General features: G+C 41.6%; 1 protein-coding gene across 11 annotated transcripts; it reads right to left on the reverse strand.

Annotated features, from left to right (window-relative positions):
• Positions 1–481: 481 nt before the first annotated feature.
• Positions 482–24,042, reverse strand: ZBTB38 (zinc finger and BTB domain containing 38). Of its 11 annotated transcripts, XM_050307985.1 has the most exons (5): positions 23,541–24,042; positions 22,605–22,741; positions 18,405–18,515; positions 12,248–12,408; positions 482–6,373 (listed from the first exon to the last, which is right to left on the reverse strand). In XM_050307985.1, the coding sequence occupies exon 5, from the start codon at positions 6,371–6,373 to the stop codon at positions 2,792–2,794; it is 3,582 nt and encodes a 1,193-aa protein (XP_050163942.1). In that variant the 5' UTR covers positions 12,248–12,408; positions 18,405–18,515; positions 22,605–22,741; positions 23,541–24,042; the 3' UTR covers positions 482–2,791. The 11 variants fall into 11 exon arrangements, with proteins under 11 accessions (XP_050163942.1, XP_050163945.1, XP_050163940.1 ...); XM_050307988.1 differs by lacking the exon at positions 22,605–22,741; XM_050307983.1 differs by lacking the exon at positions 12,248–12,408.
• Positions 24,043–25,726: the final 1,684 nt, after the last annotated feature.

A 25,726-nucleotide genomic window follows, 5' to 3' on the forward strand; every position in this document is an offset into this window, starting at 1 on the left:
TATTTTGTATGTAACTTTGTATTTTCATATGCAACTCGATATTTGCATTTTGAACTACGTTTCTTCACGGCAGTTCCAAAAAAATCTGACGTACAGCGTGTAAAATGCACAATCCAGACTACAAAGGTTACTAGAGAAGAACTGAAATAATTGTTCAAGTTTCAGGTCCTCACGAACACACTGAAGATGCTGGAAAGTGTTAAACACAGCTCACCTGTCTGCCAAGTCCTCTGGGACACTGAGCAGGTGGACTGTGCTCTGCTGAGCTCTGTGTTCATCCTAAAGGGTGCCAGGAGATTCCATCACTTCCCTTGAGCTCTGGCATGATCTCAATTTGCTGCTTTGGCCTTAATGAAGGGATGCTTGGGGACTGTGTTGCTTAACCTTCTAAAGAAATAACTATTAAAGATGCGTATCTGTGGATCTTATAGATTATATAGGTATTAAAAGAATTTAAAAAATGGAGAGACTTACAGGAAAATAGGAATATGTTGTTTTAATTAAGCAAAAACAGAGTTATAATCACTCTTTCTAAAAATAAAATTAGACTCTTTATCAATCCTTAACATCTGCATTTAATATTTTCTTCTAAACAAAAATACAGATGTGATTATGTAGCAAATTACAGTCTTTGACAACGTATAGTATTTACCTTCTCTTACACGTACTTTAATTCTAATTTGGTCATTAATACTCAATTAATTACTGCAACGTGTTACTTGTAGTAAAAGTGCCACAATTGAACTATAAACATGACATTGCCGTCTTAAAACTGCTTTGCTATAAACTGTAGAGAATATACAGAGTTACAAAGTCGTTGTGTTTTTATCAAAATATACAAACCCCCCCCAAACCTAACACAAGCTAACAATATTTTTCTCATGAACTATACAGTTATATAAAATATTTGTAAAATTATCTTTGTATTTATAAATATTCTACCTTATTTGCTTTGGTCTATATTTATCACCATACGAGTCCACTCAGAAGATATCTTTGTGTACTTCCTTTGAAGCATCGTTATACTTTCCTGTGGTTTATTATTCTGTTATCCTTGTTTAAATGGAACCAAAGCTGCCATGAAGCCAAAATTTCTCCAGGGGTTCATAGCATTCACCAGTGATAGAATAAGTAAGTGGACTATATTATTACTTCAGTCAATACTGTATTATCATTTCAATTGTAATTTTATTGTACCCAAGCTATAATTTCTCTTAAAATATTCAAGAAGACGAAGTTAAGTAACAAACTGTGAACCATCACACAGAATGAAGCTGAGGATCACTAACCCTTGTCCTGGCTTAATTTTGTAACACTTCACAGGGATAAACGTACTGGAAATGCAGATACAGTAAAACAGAGCCCTATCCTATAAAATGCAACTCGCAGACAAACACCTGCTCTGACTTCTTTTGAACACCTCAGGTAAAGTTTATCACATTTCCACAAAACAGTGTTAATTGGAGTATTTTGGGGGTGTTTTTCCAAAGCCCATTCTGCCAGCTCTTGGTGAGCTGTGAGGCTCTCCAGGAGCTCCGGTGTGGCAGATGGGGGAGGCAGGAAGGCCAATGCTCCTCCCTCCAGCAGCCCCTTCCCAGCACCTCCCTGCCCTGGGACACTGCGGTGAGCCTGCCTGGGATCACTGAGCAGGGACAGCTGAAGGTTGAAAGTTGCATTTAAGGCATGGAGATGACAGGGAACCCCACAAACTGCCCCTCATCCCTGTTTATACACAAGGACTGCCTCAGGGATATGTATGAAAGCAAGAATCTTATTTACCTACTCCTCTCCAAATCAAAGTATTTGTGGGGAGTTGCTCTGTTGTTTGTGTCCAGGCATTATTCCAGGATGAGGAAGAAAAACTCTGTCTGCATCTCCTCTTCTGCTGAGAAGAAAGACATTTCTAAAAGACAGGAGTTGCAGACCCACCAGGAGGTGGACATTTCTATACAGGATTTCTTTAAGCTAGGCTGTCTCAGGACAACAATTTTCCTAAGACCGATGCAGCTGAACAGCTCACCAGGCCACTGACATGGGGATTTATGCAGTTTGGAAGACTGGCTATGATGAGTTCTACTGAATCCTTATTAAATGCCTCAGAGATATCATAAATCTGGAATACTTTCCACACAAGCACTCAGACCTAACAGTTATTATGGTAACTACAAAACTGAATATGGAAAGGAAAAGAGCAGTTTAAACTCCTGACTATGGTTTGTAAATGCTGAGTTACAGAAAAGCACGGCAGAACTCGGCTGTACTTCGGTACACCCGAGCCCATGAAACACTTCCCACCTTCACTGTAGAATACACTAGATTACAGTTATGTCCTTTATAAACACATTACTTTTTGTTTTTAAAAAATGCAATATATAGTTTCTGCAGCAAAAAAATCCTTCTACAGAATACACCATGAACCTACTTATTTCTTTTGCCTAGAATGATTCTGACTCAAAACCAGCACTGTGACATAGTTCAGTGACCAGTTACCTGTAATGTTAAGTAGAAGGGTTTTGGTTGGTCTTTTTTTTTTTTTTCCTTTCTCTCTCTCTATCCAAGAGTCTGTTGTGGCAAAAGTAATTTGGGTATTTCACATTAAATTTGTATTATTGCAAATATTAGTTTTTCTGTCATTTTTCCATTCTTTTGCAAATACTGACAAACGTTTACATGAAGAAACTTGATCTTAGTAAATTATACTAATCTGAGCGGAGACTTTCCCCATTTAATGCATCTCTATCCTCTCCAACATATAGTTTTGGGTTTTGATTCTCTTTTGCACAGCTGTCACTCAGAGTATAACTTCTGGCCTTACATTTTGTGCATTTTTCACTTCGCTTCCTTCTGAGCCGAGGAAACGTGGGTTTTCCAAAAGTTTAGTGCTTTCACTGCAAAACTGTTCTTTTCTATCTTGTGGACCTGGGTTTTTGAACAGATGTTTCTTCTGGTGCATTCCCAGAGCAGCTGCTGTCTTGCAGATTTTGGGGCACTGGAAGCAAGCGTATCCTTTTCCGTTGTGCTCACGGACGTGCCTCTGCTCGTGGTTCCTTTTGGTAGAGAGGTACAAGAAGCTCTGGAAGCAGAACTGGCAGTGGTAGCGTTTTTCTCCAGTGTGAATTCTTTCGTGTATTTTGAGCGTTTCATTTAAAGTGAACGCCTTGTTACAGTATTGGCAGACAAAATCTTTGACACCCAGGTGAATGCGTTCGTGTTTCTGTAGATTTCCAGGAACTGAGAAGCATTTACCACAGGTTTTGCAAGTGTAGGGCTTCTCCCCAGTGTGACACCTCATATGCATTTTTAAAGTGGATGGACTTTGAAACTGTTTTTGGCATAACTCACAAATGTAAGGCTTCGAAGTAGCTACGTGCCAGTGCACGTGCTCTTGACCTTCTGCTGTGGAAGATGGGTCTCTTTCACAGAGCTCACAGTGAAGATTGGGCATTTCTGTGTTGTCTTCCTGGCTGGTGGCCTTTTCCTCAGGAGCGTTCCTGAGTGCATACTCTCGACTGCCTGTGTTGTGGCTTTCCATAACGGTGCTCTTGCTGCCGTGCTTTTTCCTCCATTTGGTCTTTTTCATTTTCCTTAGCTGTTTGGATTTCTTTTTTGGTTTGTAATTATAGTAGGGTCTCCAGGGTTTATCGCTGGAGTCCTGGTCGCTTACATCATCACACATTTCTGTCAGCTCCAGGCATTCCGAGCTATACAGTCTAGACGGGCTCTTTTCTTTCGCCTCCATTTCTGGTTCCTCAGTCAGATTGTCCTGCTTGGGCTCGTGTTTAGATTTTCGGCCCCTTTTACAAAACAGCTTGGATCCTAAAATGTGTCTTTTTACAATAGCTTCATTGCCAATTTTTACAGTTATTTGACACAGGGGTGCGACGTTGCTGTCGGCAGACGTTCCGGGCAAGGCAGGCTTTGCAATGTACGTTTCAGTTTTACTCGATTCTTGGACAGCATTCGTTGTTTTGCTTGATGAACCTCCAGATCCTGTGACGTGCTGCGTATCCTCCGCTGCTTCTGCTCTGTTGTACAGCAGTGTTTTCTTTTTATCCTTAATAGTTTTTGATTTTGGAATGCACTTCCCGTAACTCTCTGGCCCATACTTACTGTCATCGCTTACGGACTGACTGGGTAGATTACTCGGAGATTCGGTCTTACTGCTTTCTATGGAAGTGACTGTTTTACTGTGCATGATCACTGATGAAACTCTGCTACTGTGCATTATAACAGAGGGTGCAGAGCTGCTGTAACTGATGACAGAGGTTGAGTTTTCATTCACATTGGTTAAAGACACGACCGAGGAATCGCACTCCTGAGAACCAGAGTCACTCGTAGCAGTGGAAACTCTTTTCTCAGCCGTGAAAAAGTCCCTCTGCAGGTCAGAATTCAAGACACCCACTCCCCAAGAGGAAGAATTCTGAGTATTGGTGGAAGGTGCTGCATCATTACGTGAAGGTGTATCCAAGGCCAGAGTTCTGCTGTTTGCTATTATACTATGCTGAAAATTCAGCGGTGGTAGCTCAGAGCTCAGAGAAGTGGGAATGAAGCAGTTAGCAGCAGTAGTTTCGTTGGCCTGGGCAGTTGTTTGGACATTTTCATAGGAAGAATTTCGGTAGGACTTGTAAGGCATTCGCCTGCATTTCATGGGCAGGAGCCTGTACAGTTTGTACGGGTACATGCTGGGCTTTAAACCTCCGTTGGCCGTCTTTTTATTCACCGAGAGACGATGGTCAATGGCGTGGAAGGACTTCTGGTGATTTTTCAGTATGTAGTAAGTCATGAAGGTCTCCAGACAGAAGATGCACTGGTAGCGCCTCTCCCCGGTGTGCCAGATCTCGTGCCTGGTGCGGTACTCGGCCAGCGCGAACACTTTGTTGCAGTAGTGGCACGGGTACGTCCTCCTCCACGAGTGCACGTTGGCGTGTCGGCGGAGGCTGGACAGCGTGACGTAGCTGCGCTTGCAAACCACACAGGTGTACAATATCTGCCCATCCACCACTTTCACCAGATGATCTGTCTCGGGCAAGGCGCAGTTTGCATTAGAACGCTCAGCCACGCTGCTTTCAGACAGCAGAGGCTCTGTGTTTGCATAGGAGCTTCCATTCCTTCCCTCTGCAGCAGCGTAGTTATCCGCAAAGTTTTGTTCTTTTCCATTGTGAACCGGCAAGCTGCTTGATCTCATGCAGACTTGTTCATGACTTTCCAGAATATTCCGACTTGCAAACTCTTTGCTGCAGTATTTGCATATGAAAGTTTCCTGATGCTCTGAGTGGAGCTGGAGGTGAGCAGTGAGCGACGCCCTGTCATTGAATGATTTTGCACAACAGGTACAACTGTAAACAGGTGGAACGACAGTCGTCTCAGATGCAGAAACGTTAGCAGAACTGTTTTCCTCTTCTCTGGATAAATGGAAATCTCCTGCTTTATTCTGAGGTTTTGGAAAGGCAGTAATTGTCTGATCAGTAACTGCTTCGTGCTGGGCTTCTGCAGTAGTCACTGTACAGGCTGGTGCTTTTGCCACAGCCAAAGCCGTACCCTGGGGCTTGAAGGCTGGCTTGGAAGCACCACCTGCTTGTTTTCCCTGCTGAATGACTGGGGTGGGCTGGTGATTCTCATAGCGCTCCTCACCCCCCTGGTACGAAGGGCTGCTGTCCTGCTCCACAAACGGGGCTCCCTGGGAAGTGTCTCCTCCCCCAGAAGAAACTGCATAGGAGTGTTCAGCCAAGGTGCTGGCTGGCTCAGCATCTTTGCAGACATCGCTCCTGTCCAGGCTGATGTTGGGAGCTTGGATGGTGTCAGACACCTTTTTAAAGCTGGCCCTCAAATCAAGCGGAGAAAACAAACTGTTCTCTGTCTCAAAAATTGAGAATGCGTTTGTAATTCGTGGCCCATTGGTCACAGCGGAGTCTTCGTGTCTCTTCTCGTGCTTCTCCTCTTTGACGTTCCCTTTCTCGTTAACACAGTATGCGTAGGGGCAGGGGGAGCTTGAAAAATTTACATCTGTAAGGTCTTCCAGAAATGATATCCCCAGCTTTTTCCCTGCAGCTGCAAGGTCCGTTACAGTCTCCTGCCTCTTAACAACTACGGTGGAACTGTAGATGTAATTCAGTATTTCTGTGAACACTTCAGCTTTGAGATCATCCAACTCCAGCACGTGCCCTGAAATACAGATAGTACGGCTCCAAAAAATGTTTTTGAAGTAAAGGCTTGAAGCTGCCAGCACATTACTGTGGGCTTTAAATTTGGTATCCTCCACAATGATGGTGACATCACAGAGAATGCCCCGGATGCGCTGCTCGTTTAAAATGGAAAGGACAGTGTCACTGTGGAAGTCGTCCTTGAGATCCTTTGAATGGGACATGACTGTCATCTACAAGAAAAAAAAAATATATTTAGAAGGCATTTTTTCAGTTACAGAGTAAAGTTACAGTTTTATGTAATTTTTTTTAATTTATTAGCTTTTAAATTTTAAGCATGAGTAAACCTTGTCGTACTGTTTCAGGTTTAAGTCATCTCACGTTCACTGGTGCCAGCATCACTGCAGGAAAGGTGTGTGCAGATGAAGGAGGCAGGAGCACTGGTGGCTCCCCAGCAGGAGGCAGAGGAAAAAATTTGAGAGTAAAGCAAGAGAGAATAACAATTTTTTCTTCAGTTATAGTTTAGATTTAGTGCTCACACTTTATAATTTCATAGTGTACTCTTAATTTCTAACAAATAATAAGATTTAATTGCAATAGTAAATACCACTAAATTACTGCCAATATATAACAATGAGATTTAATGATTACCAAAAAAATGTTATTAGCCAGGCTGTTACTGTATGAATATACTGGTTTATTCCATTGAGAAAAAATATGCAAAATAAAAATGAAAAATAGACTGGGAAAAATGGATTAATTGGATAACTGAATTTTAATTTTGACAACTGAATTTTTAATCTGTTTAAAATCTCTATCTTAACCAGATGATTCTTCTGTTTTGTTCAAATTCAGATCTGTATCAGATAATGAGGTTTGTTCCTTTCTTCCCCATCTCCGTGTTGTGTTTTCAATTACTGCTGCCCATTTCTGACTTCAGGTCATGAAGAAACAGTTCTTCTACTGGCACTTATCAATCACTACAGTAAAAAAATCACAACCATTAAAGATCCTTTTCTTTCAAACTGTGGAATCAAAATGCACCTTCAAGTAAATTACCACCTGCAGGTATTTTGTAAGACAAGTTAGAATAATACAACACTGGAGGTCTAAGTTAGGAATTACCTCGTTTCTGTCAGGAAGGTGTTGTCTATGCAGATGGTCAGAGCTCCCAAAACAGTACAATTTTCAAGGCAGAGAATTCAGAACAAACAAAACTGTGATTCACAAAAGTACCTCTAATCTTTACATATGCCAAGAAATCCTTACAGATGTCAAGAAATGAATTCATCAGTGTAACAGCGATAGAAGTGGATATGAATACTATTTGGATTGTCTGGACACTCACAGTAGCTGTAAATATAGATGCATTGTTTTGTGTCAACTTAAAATCATAACTGGTGATGGGTTTGTTTATGACACTTATTTTGCTTAAAATAAGAGATATTTACTCATTTGGCATGATAGCCTGGAATTCACAATGCTTAGACAGGGTTATCTGCTTTGGTTCAGCATCTAAAATCCCAGATATAATTGCAGATATTTCTGGCATATCGAGTCTTCTACAGAAAGCACACTGACAAAAACCCTTTCCTTCCAGCAAGCAGCCACTATCCCATAATTGATTCTTTTTTCTCATTGACAATGTCTGAGATTGCATCTGACTGGCTCATGTGATGTGGTATCAGAAACCAACTGTCAGACATCAAAAACATCTCACAACAGGAGCTCCTGATAGGGTTATTTCCTGAGTATAAGAAATAAATGATGTCAACTCTACCTCCCAGTGAACTGCCCCACAGGAACTTGCCTGGTTTTTTTCTGTTTCTTTATTGGAGACAGCTGGTTGGAGTTCAAAGACACATCATCTGACAGACTGTTTGCTAAGTGTCTCAGCCTGCTACTGCTATGAGAGGCATCCAAACACGAGTGGGTTTAGTGCAAGTCTTATTATTCAGCTTGTTATTTAAAAATTTATCCTCCTAAGGACAAACATGAGTATTTTAAATTCCTAAATTGCATGCATATAGATTGACAGTTTTTGTAGTCCTGGATATTTTGGTCTGCTCAATAAAATACCAAACTAGACTCCTTGTGTCAACATGGTAAAAAATATCATTTGCTATTTGGTAACTTCATTTTTTTCTTTCTTTTCTTTTTTTTTTTTTTCTGTGTGCTAAACCATATGCTATCTCTCTCCCTGGAAAGCTATTAAAAAAAAAAAATCCAGAGAAAATTGGTTTTCAGAGCCAATACTTTTTGCTTCTCCATCTCCACCTCCGCATTCCCCACATAGCCCATTTATTCCTGTCTGTAATGATTCTTTACTGGCTTCTATTTTACCTGTCTTGCTTCTTGTATTTGCAGAAAATACAAGTGTCTGAAATGCCATCAGAATCAGAATACCCTACCTAGCACACACATAACTGGAATATTTTTGGAATGTTTTACGTTCCATTTGCAGTTCATTCTGTAAAATGAAAAGCTGCTCTTTGGTTTCCAAGGGAGCCCTACCAAGACCAAACTCCACAGAGATCAAACTTTGCAGGTGTATTAAATATTTTTGATTAAAACACAGGAAAGTCAATTTGGAACATAACTGTTCTCCTGTATGATTTTCATTGTAGAATTATTGAAGGAATTGTAGTGTTATCTCTAAATGTTGCCCAAAATGTATGTAAATACCACTTGACCTAGTGAAGGGCATCAAAACTCGTCAGCCAACTGAGCCATCCTTTTTTGACACAAATATGTTTGTTATTTTGACATTTTTTACTCTTAATCCAGATATAAATAATTTCTGAGGAATCTTAACAGTGCCTCTGTAGTATAACCTAATGGTCTTTGGTACAGCTATAGATAAGTTTAGGTTATGAACAGCAGAATTTTTGCTTGGGAGTTACGGGTTCTATTTGCAGATTTTCTGCAAAAACAGTAACATATTTAATCTGCCATTATGAGTTGTTGAATTACTTTGAGAAATAAGATTTAAATATTCATCTAAAACGTAAGTGTAATGGTCAGCAGGCTGATTAAATTACAATGGTACCTTTTCTGACATCAACAGAATATCACTGCAGGACAATAAGTGGAAAAAGTAATATTAAAAGTTAATGGCAAGATCAGAGATTGATGCATCCAAACACCAGTTTGACTGCTTAGGCCTCACAGATGGCACTGCTAATTATAAATACTAAATCAGCCAGCTCTACATGAGCAATGCTGAAACAAGAAGCTACTGTTAATTTTTATACTAATATTACTTCGAAATCAACAAAGGGATCACAACAAGTTTTACTGGCCAATAAGTACCAAATATATTTCTTTACTACTAAAGAGAAGTGTTGCAATCTAGGGATATTCTTTTAACTTCTGCTAAACTTTTGAAATCCGCTACCAGGCAGTGTCCCCCATTACATACGACAAGAGATTCTTTTATTCCACTTCAGTCAGCTAAATTTGAAACACAGGCTAGTGGCATAGCTAAAAAAACACCAAAACATTAAGGGCAGTTGCTAGTACCCAGTCAAAATAAAACCCAGCCAGATAACTGATGAACTGTTTTCTCATTCCTTAGATTTCTACTGGGATTTTAAAGATGCCAGTATTTTCTGCTACTTACCAACATGGCACTGTGGAAATAGGTTCACTCCCTAATTTCCTCATGTTCAGCCTCCCCCCACTGTTATCCTACTCTGAAGGGTCTCTGTTTGCAGGCTGCTTCCCCAGCTCGGAAGGGACGTTCCCCTGTACCTGACTCTCCTAAAGGATGCCATTTTCTTCCAGAGCAGAAATGGGGGTACGCATCACCAATGGACAAAAAAACCCAATATAAACACAAACACCCCCCCGTATCCCCCAGCTCTGATCCCTGCTCACCCGGAATCCTGCAGGATGACTGCCCAGCTTTTTATGGGATCACTTCACCAGCCCCCTTGGGCAGTACGGCTGCCCCGTCAGGGTCCCCGCAGCCTCCTCACAACCCCAGGCGCGCAGGGCCGCGTTAATGATGTCCGAGGATGTTATTAATGATGCCTGAGGATGTTAATGACGTCCAGCGCCGTTCAACAGCTCGCAGGACTGCACTCCACTCACGGAGCTAACACCTCATTTCTACAAGTGCATTTAGAGCTTTACTCTTTTAGACTCTCGCTGCTCACGTCCTTCCCTGTTACCATCGAACACTTACTTACCTGCTCTGTTTGTTAAAGCCTCATAAGCATTATAGACTTGAAATTTTTTTTTTTTTTTTCAGCCTGGCGCTTTCCTCTTATCAGCTGGGCGGAGGGGGGGGCTGGAATTTAGCCTAAGAATGGGATGTCAGGGTTAACAGCCCCCTGAAGCCACGCGACGAGCCCTACGCTCAGAGCTGAGACTCCTTCCCACTATTGCCATCCTCACCTCGTTCTCTCGCTCCCTCCTTTAACGTTTCCCACGAACTTTTCCCACCGCACGGAAACAACGTGCAGGGCCTGGGCAGCGCCTGGCTCGGACCGCCAGAGCGAGCGGGGTCTGTGCGCTGTCACTGCCCGGGCCCAGAGCCCCAGCCCTCCCTGGGCCCGCTCCGCGGGGGTCCCGCCCTGCCTGCCGGGCCCGTGCCGGGGCCGGGGCCGGGGCCGGGGGCGCGGGCGGTGCCGGCGGTGCCCGCGGGGAGGCGCTGCCCCCGCGCCGTGCCGGCCGCGGCACCTGGCGGGCAGCGCGGTGCGGAGTAGCCTCTCTGGAGCCGCAGGGACGCGGCCGCTCCATCGCCTCCTGACCCCGCGGCGGCCGCGCCAGGCTCGGGCTGCCGGCGCGGCGGCCCCGCTGTGTCCGTGCCCCTGAGAGCGGCGCGGCCCGCGCGGGCCCCGCTGATGGCGGAGCGCTGAGCCCGCGCCGCCCCTCCCGCGGCAGCCGCGTACTGACCTGCCGCCGCTCGGTGCCTGCCGGCGCCGCGCTCCGCCCGCGCACAGAGCCGCTCCCGGGCCCCGGGGCAGCGGGCCATCAGCGCCGTGTCCGCGGGCTCCCCGCGGGCGGGCGGCGGGCCGGGCCCGGGGCCGCGGTGCCGGGCGGGCGGCGGGCGGACGGCGCGGCCGCCATTTTGCTGTGGCGATGCCGGCGCGGGGCTCGCCCGAGGAGTGCCGGGCAGGGCCGGGCCGGGCCCCGCGCCCTCCGCCGGCACCGCCGGGCCCGGCCCTGGCCCCGGCCCCGCTCCGCAAACACCGCGCTGGGCCTGCCCGCCGGGCTCGGGCAGCACGGGCTGGGAGCTCAGCAGGACGAGGAGAGGCGGCCGTGCCAGTCCCAGCCCCGCCATCAGTGCAGCCCCGGGCCCATCTCGGAGTTACTGCGACACCTGACACGGCACTGCCAGGGCCTCACTGGCCTCCCAAGGCTGCTCCCAGGGAGAAACAGAAAGCACAGAGCTATTTATTTCCAGAAATGCTGTCTCCTACCCCTTCCCTCCACAAAGCTGAGATGAAACACTTCCTTGAAAGAAAATCTGAAATAAGTTACATTTGGTTACTGCAGTATAGTCACATTTACCCTTTCCCCTATCTGATTATATTAATTATATTTTTAAAGCATCTATAGAAAAATAGCACAAGGCAGTTTATGTTAAATAGTATTCTCACTAATTAGGGTTTCTTCATATCTTTTACTGCCTCAGGAAACAAGGACAACACTATTGGTGCTTCATAGGCACTAACAAATGCTCCTGTAGGTAAAGGAGGCCACAGCTTGATTTCATTTGGCCTGATGCTCCGATACATTTGGTTCAGTCATCCCAGATATTTTCTCTCTCAGCCTCTCACTTTAAACACTCAGCAAACCCCGTTTTCTCAGGACTTGGAATCATGAATTTAGAGAAAAACTGGGCTTTGAGACAGGTGAAAAACATTATTAGAAAAATGAACAATTTGGGGTTTTGTCTTAAAGATTGCTTGAAAGTACTAATTTTGTCCAAAGCTAACCTGTGCTTATTTTACAAGCTATTGTGTACACGGCTTCGTTGAACAGGAGCTCTGTTTTAAAATCTTAAACCTATGCATTAGAAGCACTGAATAGTAGGAACTGATTCGTTTTAGACAAAAACAAAATCCAGAGCATGAACTATTTTGTCATTGTCATACCTGATGGGCCTGGAAGTCAGAGCTTTGCTAGAGCCTCTTCATGGTAAGTGCTGCTGATCATCTCAGGGAACTATTTAATATCAGCATAACAAAATACAAGGAGGGGAGGTCTTTCCCCCCCATCATTCTGTCTTGGAGCTAATCGATGCTTTCCTGGTTCTCTAAAAGATACGGTAAGAAATTTGTTCATGTCAGGAAATTGGTATAATTTCAGTGACTTATCTATACACACCTCTCCTTTCACTAATTTATACAATCCACATTAAAAGACTGTCTTGGAGATACTGAATATCTCTGTGAGGAGTCTAATTCCTTCTTCTGGATCACTGGAATTCGTACCTATAAATTCACCTACTGAAGCAATGAGTATGGTTTTGGCTTAGGACTCTCTGCTACCAAAAAGATGTTTTTTTAATCTCATGGCAAACGGGGTCAGGAGATGACCAGTAGTTGATTGCCAAAGCAAAGCGTGTCCCAAAGTTTTCCCAACCGCATTTTTCATTCCAACTTTCATGACAGAGAAGCAAAGTTTCACACTCACAGTGGAGGTTACTTTTAATCTTGGACTTTGCCTCCTGCTTGTTTGCTGTTGTTCCTTTAGTACTGTTTTAGATATGTATATACATAACAATATGTATTTATGAAGATTTCTGGCACGAGTGCCACAAGAGGTATTTGTGACAAGTGTGTTGTCAGTAACAATAGGATAAAATGGATTAAATTAAACCTGTTGTAATCCTTTAAAAGAAAGAAATGCATTACTGAACAAGCATCTTTTTTGATTACATGAAACAAGTTTAAGGAAGAAGATTAGGTTATTAATTCCCCCATAATCTTAATTAAAATTATTTTAAATTGTTTTGAAAATCAGCTACATAACCATCATTTGTGTGGCTGATACCTCCAACTTAAGACACATTAATGTATTTGTACTTGACCACTGGATGCTCTGGCAGTCTTAATATCTATAAACAAAATAAAAGATTTGGATCAAACTTGACTATTTTTCTTTCTCTTCTTTTTTTTTTTAACAGGGTGTCTTTTTAAGGCAACTTCAGCTTATCCACTAAAAAAAGAATTATCTTTTCTGTGACTAGTACTGTAATTGTAGGAACTAATTTCCATATATATATATATATATATATATATATATAACTTGAGCTACTGGAATTCACAGTCCTCTCACTTCCTTGTGTATTAAAAGTATTCTTCAAAATAACAATTTTTTTCTAAGGCTGTCTTGGCCTCACGCAGGATTTTACATTATCATTATAATGTTTCACGTAAAACCAACTGCATTCCAAGTAAATGGAGCTACTGGTGCTGCAGTCAGACCCGTGTGAATGGATTCCAGTGATATCTGTGAGAGGTGAGACGAGATTCATGTGCATGTGCAATCCTGATTCCAGGGTGTAAGCCACAATATAAATTATATACTTTAAAAATAGCGATCTTGCTAGTGTGCATGTACCGATTCCTGTTAAACATACGAATGATTGCACATGACCTCACACAAAGATTATGCTCCTTTTAAGTGGAAGTCCGAGTAGTTTAGCAGTGGATCATCTGTAATATGGTAAAATTGCAAGGTAGAGAGAAAATTGTCAGAGCTTCTTTGAAATGTATCAAACGGTTCCAAGGTTACTGGAATGGTGGTGTTTGGATGCTTTGCTGAAGTCAGATAATCTCACTTCTGCAACTGGTGGCACGTGGCATTTCTTTCCTTAAGAGTATTTCAGACTGCCTGGGAAAAAAATGTTCCAGTGTTCCTCCAGCAGTTTCAGCTCTTAAGCAACAGCAGGAAACAATAAATATATAGCATTACTCAGGCTTGCAAATTCATCCTAAGCAGCAGGAGTTTGGCCAGGATGTGAGTGGTTTCTGTCTCAGTGCCTAGAGCCCATCCATAAGGAAAACTCTGGGATGGACTGCTGTCTTCCTTGCTTTCAGTGCTGAGGTGAAAGCAGCCAGTGGTGCTGAGGAAATGCAGCTCCTCAGCCAGGCCAGCATTTCACTCCCAAGTGGGGCAGAGGAAAGCCCCAGCAGCCCAAAGTGGCTTCAGCTCCCCTTTGTGTTACATGAGCAAGGAAAGAGTTCCTTTGTGCAACCCTCCTCCTTTTCTCAAGCATCAGGTGGAGGGAGGGGAAGGCAGAGGGAGCACAGTTACAGTGCCTGCAGCAGCCACCTGCTCCTCCAGGTCTGGTGGAGAGGAGAGAAACCTGGCACAACTCCTCTGGCTCTCAAACTCCCTGAGCTGTGCACGTGCACCAAAGCCAGTCCTTCTCCAAGGTCTGCTGCCTTTATAAAATGTAGGCATGGCCTAATCTGAGTCCCATTAATACTGAACAAAACACATACAAGCACTTCTTAAAGGTGTAACTACATCTTTTTCATCAGTCTATAAAAAAGAAAACGAAGCAACAGCAATAACTGACATAAACCCAAATTCTTCTTTTGCACAAAATACAAAAGCTCATGTTGTACTGCCCCTAAGAATCAGCTGACTTTACATCTTGCTATCTCTGAACAATCTTAGTATTATTTTCCATGTAAGTCTTTCATTTTTTCTGTGCTGCTGACAAGCCATTTTCTCGCCGCCCACACTCGCAGGGCATATCAGAGTCCTCAGCTAGCACAGATCAATTGCGAGCACCGAGCTGTGTTTACAGACACAGCGACAACAACAGACATTTTTCTGTTGTTGACTGCTGTCAAATGGAGTGATTTATATGTTTGAATAGCTTTAAACAAAAGGAGCAAGTGAAACATTTATTATTTGTTCGTTCAGAGCAATTACTATGTGGGGGTTTTTTTGCCTATTTCGTTATCAGAATGATAAAATAAAAGTATTGAGCTTCTGAACTCAGTTGAACTCAGCCCCTCATTTTCCAGTTTTCAGAGGAAATATTCAAATTCCTTTGAATATAGGAGCCAGCATCCACTGATACTCTGGGTGAGGTGTGCTGGGGCCAGGCCAGCGCAGCCATTCCTGCCCTTTACTACAGCTGATGGAGCAGATCATGCGAGACTGAAAATAGAGTTAAATCCCTTTTCCTGGAAACACCTCATTTAGTTGTTCTGCCAGAGCGCTGGACACAGCCATTTTAAAAACTAGAATTGTTTCTCAAGCTGTTAACTGCCCACCATTGCTCTCCAGTATCCTCAAAATACTGCAAAATGGTTTTGGTTTTGCTGTCACACTGGTGAGCCAAAGGCAATGCACAGGTGACGGCTGTCGCTCTGAATCGTCACTTTGTGTGGCCAATATTGTGACAGCTTACTGGACACACAATAACAGCTTACTGGACACACAATAACTGGGGATGCTCTTCTTATACTCCACGTTGGTGCTGCCCTACTTTTGCCCCCTCCTGCAGGTTTCCCAAAGGCTGCAGCAGGGCCTTTGTTCACGCAGTGGACAAGGGAGGTAGCAAAAGCAGGGAGCAACCGGCAGCAAGAAGAAAGTCCGTGCTGCTTGCTCTGCCACCAGTGGGAACTGCTCAGCTCTGAGCTCAGCTCTGATGGGGAGCAACAAATAATATTAATAATAATTAAAAAAAACCCAAACAAACCCACAAACCAAACAAACAACAGTTGACTTCTCTCTCTCCGTAAGAATTTCCCAAACTCTTGCTCGCTCAAAAGCCTTAATGGTACTGTGGCATGTGATGGTGTATAATCACATTGTTTATGGTTCAGGATCAGGAAAAGATTCGTGTGATGGTGTTCAAACTGTATGGAATTAATACTAGATTCTGGTATTGATTCTCAACTGCTGAGACTTATGGAAATGTTGAGCATTGCCAGGATAATCTTCATTTCCTAAATCTGATTGTTATGTATGAAGTCTTCTCTCTTACTGCACACTCCAAAAAAAGTAAATGGGAATCTTTTCATTGATTTCAAAGCAGATTTAATTAGGCTACTGGTCTCATAAGCAACTTCTCAGATTACACACACTGAATTCAAAGCCAGGGTTTGCAGATTCCCATTTTCCGTGTCTTTTTAATTAATAGGATTGTAGACTAATTTCTTAAAAATACGTAATTTTGGGATAACCCAAAGCGTTGCTTTTCCTTCCATATATAAATTAAAACTTTAAGAAGAAAGGCCAAAAATAACCTGTACATAAACTTGCTGAAGTCAGCACACAAATTTGTCAGAACTGAACTTATTTATCTGAGCTGCTTTTTAATCCAGGACTGTAAACCAAAACAGTACTATACAAACACTTGCACAGAAAGTGTGAGTGCTGCCTAAATGCTACATCCAAATACTATTCCAAAAGTCTGTGAGCAGCTGTCATTTTGACTTCCCCAGCTTTTTCTCCACCCCTGCCTTTTCCTGTTGTTGACTGGTAGGAGACAACAGTTGGGTCTTATCTCTTTGCCTGGGTACTTTGCACAGAACAAGAGTGCTGCGAGCAACACCAGCTTCATTCTTATTTGGTGGCTTTAGTTTGTCACCCTGCACAGCAATGTGATCACTTCTGAGTGCTGGCACAACATCCAGATTCAGAATGCCTGAGCATTTCTGAAAGAATGCAAACCAGCCCTCACTTCCAGCCATGTTTTGTTGCTGAAGGCAGTGCTGAGAGTGTTCAGGATCCTGGAGGGAGGTTTCAATTCACAGACCGAGCCTACCACGCCAATTCCATCCAGGTCTCGCCAGTCCAATTTAAAGCACAATAGTAAAAAAACCAAAACCCACGAGAGATATTTCCATTGAAAACATTCAGTTAAAACCTTTGAGTGTTGGGAATCCACACTGGGCCACGCCCAGAAATCTTTTTATATGGTGATTTTCAAGATGCATGCATTATTGTGAGCACATGGTATGTAAATGCATGGGGCTGCTTAATAAGCATTCACTGACACACATCTGCAGCTTTGCTAATGTACCTTTTATTCATATGTGGTTGTCAAGGAAACAGGTTATGGCCCAGTATTCTATCTAAAATGTACTGAGCAAGTGTTCCATGATAATTTACTTGAAATAGGTGCAACTTAGGTTTGGCAGCTCAGTGCTTCGGTAAGCGCAGGTGACCTGATTTTATCTAATTTTAGCATTTCCCTGATTAATTTAAACTACCAATGCCATTTTATTGTCTCTGAAAATCTGTTACCATTTTCTGTGTCCCACAACATCGTGCATTAAAAGTAAACTTAAATAGAGAAAACAGTTTGAGATATTCTAGGAATCAAAGAGGTTTTTTGGCTTGTGGGTTCTTTGGGGGTTTTTTTGTTTTGTTTTTTTAACTTGGTTCCTTATCATACCTTCTGCCTGGTAACCTTAATTACTTATTTCGACTCAGAGATACCACAGCGTGAATGACTGTGATGCAACGAACCGTTCCCTGCAGAAATTTGTGCAAACAGTGCCACTGAAATCAATGGAACTTCTCCCTTTCTGTAACACAAATTATACAAAGGGCCACATTAAAAATTAATGAACGAATCAGGATTTCACTGATTCTTCCATTCAGTGCATACGTATCTTAAATTTAAAGCACAGAAATATCAGACATATCTATGCTAACCAAGGCTATTGTTGGACATTACAAGGATTAAGAAAGGAGACTGCTGAAATTTGAAAAAGCCGTGCAAAACACGAACCGTTATTTTGAAATGTGCTGGTTATTTATCGCACTGAATCCACAGAGTGCTCTTTCCAGCTCATGAGTCAAGAGAGTTTTTTACCATCCCTGATTACAGTCACATATAGAGGTAGATTCCATGAACTATGCACAGCCTGACCAACACAACAGTGTCAGAATGGGCACTGGCACCAGGAGTTCTGCCCTTCCTGGGCGGCACACGTTTGTAACGAGCACTCGGCACCGGGATCCTGAGCTGAGGTTTGCTTCCCTGCCAATCTGTTTGTACAGATCACTGGTGGCTCTAACAACCTGTTTCAAAGATCTGTTCTGCCTGATTTTGTTTGTCCAACCTCTGGGGCAACAGAAATCCAGCGGGAGCTGGAAAAATCCGACAATATCGACATGAGAATAGAGCATTGCGGTACCACAGCGAGAACAACTCTTAAATTGCTACAATAAATTACAATTAACAGAAAAAAAATTATGTAATGCAGTGGTTATGGTGTTAAATATTTTAATCTCTAATTCTATGTGATGTCACCCCATAAACTTACCCACCTAAAATCAGGTTGTTCTTCTGTTAGAGCCTTTTAAAAGTGGTATTGACAGGTATTTTCGGCAAAATCATCTCAGTGATTTTTGTGAACTCTCTGGCTACTGTGTATCAGCCTGCAAAGGGAAAAATCCAAATGTAATACTGAATTACTGGACAAGTACTAATTTCCTCATACGTTATGTAATTCATCAGAATTTTCCCTGGGGTGCTGTAGGACTCCAGATCTACATCTGTGAGGCTCAGAACGCACCAGCAATAAAACAGTACCATTAACCAAACTTCTGCTGCATTGTTTTATTAGGGTTTAACCTGGGTAGTGCAAACTGGACATAAGGATTCATAGGAAGTTCTAGACAGAAATGTAAGGACCTTTTCAAGTTTAAAATCATAATTTCAAGAGATGTTTCCTTTTTTTCTCTTTCTATTCTACCACTTTTGGTCTCTCTTATTGAAGATATCATCAGGGTATCTGTGATAGTGACATTTCTAAGCAGTTCTTCTTCTCTGGAATATGTTTCCCCTGTCTGCCTGCTTAAATGATTATTCATCCTCGCCAAACATCCAGATTTTGTTATTATGTATCAAACACCCTAAAAAGGTTTTCATGTAATATCAAGAATAAAAATTATTCAGAGCAGGGGTTTGTTTCGAAGATCCTAACCCAAATTAAATTGTTCCATAGGGCAATTGCAAAACCAGACAGATAAGGCCTTATGACTCAGCTGATAGACATTTACACAGCAGCAACGAGAGAGCAGCAATTAAGAACACAGAGATCCATCTCCCATTTGCAAATACACCAAATACTCTTACAAATGACATTGTACAGGAAATACAGGACCCATTACATTGGCTTTTAAAGGTAAGAAGGTGAGGTAATTTTTTTGTTGTTGGTTTAGCTGAGTACATTTTAGCTCATGTTAATTTGAGTGAGAGGTTCTGTAGCTCACGTCACAAAGGCCAGAACGAAAGAAAATTGTGTTAAGCCGTTATTATTACCTCAACTGCCAATAAAGGCATATTCATAAGTGACCAAAATATGGGGATTGGAAGCTTAAACGTCTCATCTGGAGGAATCAAACAGTAAAAGTTCTTACCAAAGATAAAGAATCCCCAAATTTGGTAATAATAGAATTCAAATACAGTATTATACATAATAAAGCCCTTTTAATACGTAATGAAGCAATTTATGTGATAAAACACAACAGACACTAGATGCCTTGAAAGGGTTAATTGGTACCTGGTCCTTACCACCAGAATCTGTCTAATAGTCTGAGAAATACTATCTGAACCCACTGAGAGACCTGCAGTTTCAAATCAAAATGAACTTCAGAGGCAGAAGTAACCTTAAGCAGAAATGCCACTGAAAGTAGAATAGTGTCTGCGTGAATAGTTTTTGAGTTTGATTTCATTTTTACTCATCCTTTGTACAGATTTTCTGTTTGGCATAAATGGAATTTGCGTGTTTAAAAGAAGAAATTTCATTTATAAAAAGGGAGGCTCAATAATCAACTGAAAAATAAAACTGAAAATAAAATAAACTACAACAAAATATACCCCCAAAAAAACCAACAAGCCCCACTAACAGTGATATCTGCAGGCTGTGCTGGAGGTGGGGAAAACTGCACCTGCTCCTCCATGCCCTGGTTAGACCCCATAGCCAAGGGGAATAAAATGGATGAAGTTTACAGGTTTCTCGTGGCACCTCTGGCCACAACATTGTGACACTGCAGCAGCTGGATGTAAATACCTCTGAACCACGGACAGTCAAACTGCAAACAGCTTGCTAATTGCCAGACCCCTCCTTAATAAAGAAATCGGTTCCTTTAGCTGGAAGAAATTACTGTTCACGGGCTGCCAGTGAGTTTTTCCGGACCCATGAAAGCACTTGAGTTCAGTCATATTAATTACAAGAGGACTTGCACCCCTTAACAAAGAGCAAATTGGCAAATGGGTTTAAAACAACCACAGGGAAGTGTGCTCATGGAACAGAGCTACTTTTAAAAAATGCCTTGAGTGGGTCTGCTTGAACACAAAGACATAATAGAAACAGTTGATTGCTAAGTGCTCCATCTCTTCTAAAGATAAATATCAGCGGCAATAAATAAACTGCTTTGACATATCATTTGCTCAGCAATTTCCTTTAAAAATAACCACACAAAAATAAACAAAGAAACTCGCTTTCTTGCCACATGTAATGGCGCACTCCACATTAACGTTTCAGGCAGGAGAATAATCAGCAGAAGCAGGCTACTGGAGATAAATCAGAGTGCAAAAAATGCAAACTTTAATATGTCACTTGAGAGATGCTGTCTGCTACGTTTTCAGTTCTGCTTCTTTAGGTGGAACAGAGGAATGTTGCACCGGATAAACTAATCTTACAATTACGAATCAAATGGTTTTATCATCATTTGTTAAGCATTTGCCTGTTACAACAGATGACAAGTCATATTCCTGAACAGTTACACTCTGTTCATTTGGAATGCATTGAGCTGATATATTTAGAAATAAACGAGAATTAATTTGATATTGCTGATGCTGTCAAGGGTGTTATTAATAATTGGCTGTGCTTCTAAATGCGTCCTCTGCATTCACTTTCAGTGCTGGGTCCTCATGCACACAAAATATACTTAGTCATTTTAAAGTCAAGGACATGAAAGGAAAATGGCTTCCCTGCTGCAAAAGTCTCCTTGCAGTGGTGAGAATTTCTCAAGTCACGTACAAAAGGGATCGACTCGGAGATCCCACGACGTTACGAGCTCACCGGAGACATTCAGAAACATCTGATTCTGCACAGGCAGTTACCCGTGCTACACATATTATTGAACAGGTACTGTAAAAAATAATAGCTAAAAATAGAAATAAAGAATTGTAATACTCGAATTTTGTAAAGTCTGTAAGGTCTGCAAATTACCGCAGAACCACAGGTGAGCTTATTCTCGGCAGGTTTGGGTAAGGTCTGACAGGAGTCCTTTGCAGTATGCTTAAAAACTGTTCTGGTCCTGCACTTCAGTATTTAAAGAAAGCTTTATTAGCATTACTGTGGCTGAATTCAGAAAAGGTGAAAGAAGGTTTAAAGATACTTCTGATTCTCTGAATTTCTCAGCTGCTAAATATTTCAGTAATATTTTTATACTTGTGATAATGAAACTATCACTTTATACACACACAGTACAAACCTTGACCTACATGCAAGACGAGGCTAAATTAAAAAAAGAAACCAGGGTACGTTTCTGGGAACAAGCACTGCAGAACAGGAATAAAACAGGGTTTTGTGTGTACAGCTTTATAAACACGGCATCCTTTAGGAACTGATAGACACATGGAAACATAAGATGAGATCAGTTCTGGGTTAGAACTAAGAGGAAACAACCATTTCCATTTGCATTGTGATATTGCTGCTAAAGGGAATAACATCTTTCTACATCTCTACCATTGAACCTTTTAAAAGGATTTGGTTGCCAAGGAAACTGGTTCTGGCCCAGTATTAATCTGAAACAAACATATTACAAAAGTTGGGGTAAGTAATGCAGTACTCATAATTATTTTTACTCTTAATGCTCAAATTCAGATTTTTGTACTTAAGGCTGTTTAGTTTTTATTCCATAATCTTTTTTGTGTGAAGCAAAACACAGTGAACTGATACTCAGTTTAAGCTGTCAGGGCCATCTATATCAATCTTTCTCTTTAAAGTCCTTCTACTCTTAAATAAAAAGAAATACTGCAGTTTTATGTTTGTAGCTAATACTGAAAAAATAATCATTAAAACATGCTATTCTTTATTTAAATTTCGCACAAAACACAAAACCGCTTACGACAGAATTTAAATATTTTTCATTTTTCTAATCTATCTCAGTTTTTATTTCTGCATTTTAGCTTCAAGCTTAGTAATGCTTATAGTCAGCTCTAAAATGTAATGGAATCAATAGGGTTTTCAAAAATTCTTTTGTTGCATAAGCGTTGCCACGCCCTTGGTACATATGATTATTTTAACAGACACGATTGCTCCACTTCCACAACAGGTTTAAAAAAACCAGATACCAGTAACTGCCATGCCAATATGTGAAAGCCAACAATTTAATACAGGTTGTTTTCATTAACAGTTAGGTACATTTTTAAACTGGAAGCCACATTCCAAAGCCCATTTCATGTTCTTGCAACACTGACCAAGAAAACAGTAAAACATGCAAATCTCAACCTACCTGCATGCACCACTTAGAGCAGCGTTAGCATGGCAGTGCACCCAGCCATTTTTGGGTGAAGCGATGGAGATGAGTTCTATTCTTGGTCTTCTTGATAATTTTTTAGAAGCAGTCGTCAAAATTCAGATGGGAAGCAGCTTGAATAGACCGTGATCAGGAGAACCGAGTTTATCAACAGGGAAAGCAGGAGTGGGAAAAAAAAAAAACACCACGTCCTCATCCAAGGTTTTCCGAAACTGCAACACAAGGTTGGCTGGTTTTTGTTGGTTTTTTTTTTTTTTTTTTTTCCCTCCTCCTCAGAGGGTTCAAAGCTTGAAGCTGACCACTGTAAAGGCCACTTGTCACATTTACTGAAAATCAACCTATTGATATCACAGCTGAAAATATAAACTCGACAACCAAAGCCCATTGCACAACGTGGACTGCGTAAGAGTTAAAAATAGACTCGACGTGCCTCCTACCTGCATAATAAATATGTAAGTTTCAAGTGCTTTAATTCGATATTCACATTAATTAACAATACAATATACATTATTTAAACTACAGTAAACGCAAGAAGAAAAAGGGTGACACCATCTGGAAGCACAGTTTGCTTTTTTTTTTTTTTTCCCCCCCTTTCCAAGGGCTAATAACATAGTTTGAATGTGATGACAAGCTAACAGCTCACCACATTGCAAATGAAAAAAGAATTGTTAAGGTGATGCTCAAATATCTAAGCCTGTAATGAAGCACAAACCACTCTTCACTACTGCATGACATGGCACACAGACCATTTACATACTCACATTTGAGATACCAGGCACAGTATAATGAATTCAATACACAGCATGCACACAGCACAAGCAACATTAATCCTGCCTGCCATTTTAGGCTTGCAGGAGTGAGATACATACTGCAGCACAGCTCTGGCAAGGGAGGAGGCAAGGGACAGCTCACCTTAAATGCAGTATCTGATTAATGTTGTAAGTGACATTGCGTATCAGCTACACAGTCTTGGTTCAACTGGGTGGGAGGGAACAAAGAAAATTGTCATCAACTGGTGATGCAAGATGAGCTCCAGTCACTAACACTGTTAGCAAACTCCAAATTCTACTGTGATACAGTAGTAGGCATTTCAAACTCTTATCAAAATCTGCTTGTGCAATGGCTGAGTCGCCTGCCGAGGAAAACAAAACAGTCTTCTTGCTTATTGGAGAAGCGCTGCAGCGACTACAGGAACATCCTCTCGATGCAGAAAGATTTCACGTCGCACACATTAAATCCTGGATGCATTTGCTGTGCTTTCTCAATTTTTAAGTCCCTGAATTAAAATAATAAAATAAAAAGCCAAGGATAGCAAAAATAACAGAGCTAAAAGCCTAATGTTCAGACAAATAAAACATCTCTTTTTCTTTCCTTTCGGTTTTCTGTCTTTTACAGTCCATCAGAATCCTGAGCAGTATTGACAAACCACACGAGCACCGGGTCTGACTGCATGATCAGCTGTCTGTGTCTACGCTACACCCTGTTAACCACAAGCAGTGTTAGAGCTAAATATATCTGCAATGCAGAAACGGTAGGTGCTATGTGGCATGCAGTTCTGATCCGTTTGAAGATATTTTGCCATCCTCAGATACAACAAATAAAAGAAAATTTGGTGCTGATCCCTGCCAAGCACGCTATCTGTCAGACTTACAGGACATAAAAGCTATCCTAAGTACACTGACCTAGATAGCACTAAGAAGACTTAAGCAGCGTACAGGCAATACTCACTGTCAGAGCAAGGAAAGCGAAACAAGGATTGTCTAATCAAACTGAAAGCAACAACTCACTACCACAGCCTGAATCCCAAAATGCTGCGTACTGTACGTGCACATCTCATGTTATTGGAAGACGCAAAGCTCCTTTGTGTTGCGTTTTTGTTTTTTGGTTTTTTGTTTTTTTTTTTTTCTCAGAGGCTTTTCTTAGCTACGGTTGCACAATGACATTCTGACATCGTGGAGGTCAATGCAGATACCAAAGTGCTGCCGTCTCTTGAGGGAAAAAAAAAATAATTTGGAAACATAAAACCCGCAGAAATAATAATAATTAAAAATTTTCCGTCGCCTACTTAACGGCTCTCTGTTACCTTGTGAGATTAATGGCAGGCACGTCGTGCAGCCGCTGCATACGTTAAATTGGTATCACCCTCTGCAGACACTGCGGGAGTAATTGTGGGAATTAGATTTTTGTAAGTGTCAAAAAAAGGCTTATTTCCTGGAAAACTTAAAAACACAATCAAGTATTTTGCACGTGTAACGAAAAAATATGCAAAGAGAAAAGCATTAAAAACAGCTAATCTGTTTTTTTTTTTTTTAAAAACGCCTCATTAGCAAAAACGGTTCTGTTTTCATTGTCACTGTGCCTCCAAAGAGAGAATGAGAGAACCATGCTGCAGTTTATTATAACCTGAATTACCTTCCCAGAAGGCTAAGCCAGCAGGTGAGGTAAAAGCAAACCATAAGATCTACCTGTTCAGAGAGCAGAATCCCCCCCAGTACGGCAGTGACTTCGCTCAGCTCCTCTCCCTCCACCTGCCAATACCGCAAGCTGATACCCGGCACAAAACACAACTGCCAAGATTAACGTGTGGGCTCAGAAAAGATTTCACTGAGAGAATTCTTTAGGTAAATAATATTTACCATATGTATAAGAGAACATAAGTGCTTTCTGGCACAACTGTGGAAATAAACAGCTCCTCCTTGGGAGGCCAGATTTGCCTAGAGAAGCGCTGCCTTTCATTCCACCTGCCAACATGGCTGAGAAAGCAAGCAGCCAAATTTTCATACACATATTCATTCCTTCCCTAGGAACCTGGGTACCTTTTGATTTACTTTTTTTTCTCTCTAAAAGAGCACCACTTTTTGCAAGCGAAGGCTAATAACAAATACCGTGTTAAATCAGAAAATGTCGCACAGCAAAAACTGGGCTGCTGTACGTACGTATTCGTTTCTTGTAAAAATTAGACAATCTGATTTTGCTGCCCCCACACACACACTTCTTTCCTTTTTAATGATTAAATAGGTATCTGTTCAATTTGGAGGTTTTGCTCTGGGAAGTTATTTGGCATTTTGTTCTCTTTCATTTTAAAGGCTGGGAATGAG

The sequence above is a fragment of the Myiozetetes cayanensis genome, unplaced genomic scaffold (assembly GCF_022539395.1).
Source record: "Myiozetetes cayanensis isolate MyiCay16 unplaced genomic scaffold, myiCay2020 scf13, whole genome shotgun sequence".
Classification (NCBI taxonomy): domain Eukaryota; kingdom Metazoa; phylum Chordata; class Aves; order Passeriformes; family Tyrannidae; genus Myiozetetes; species Myiozetetes cayanensis.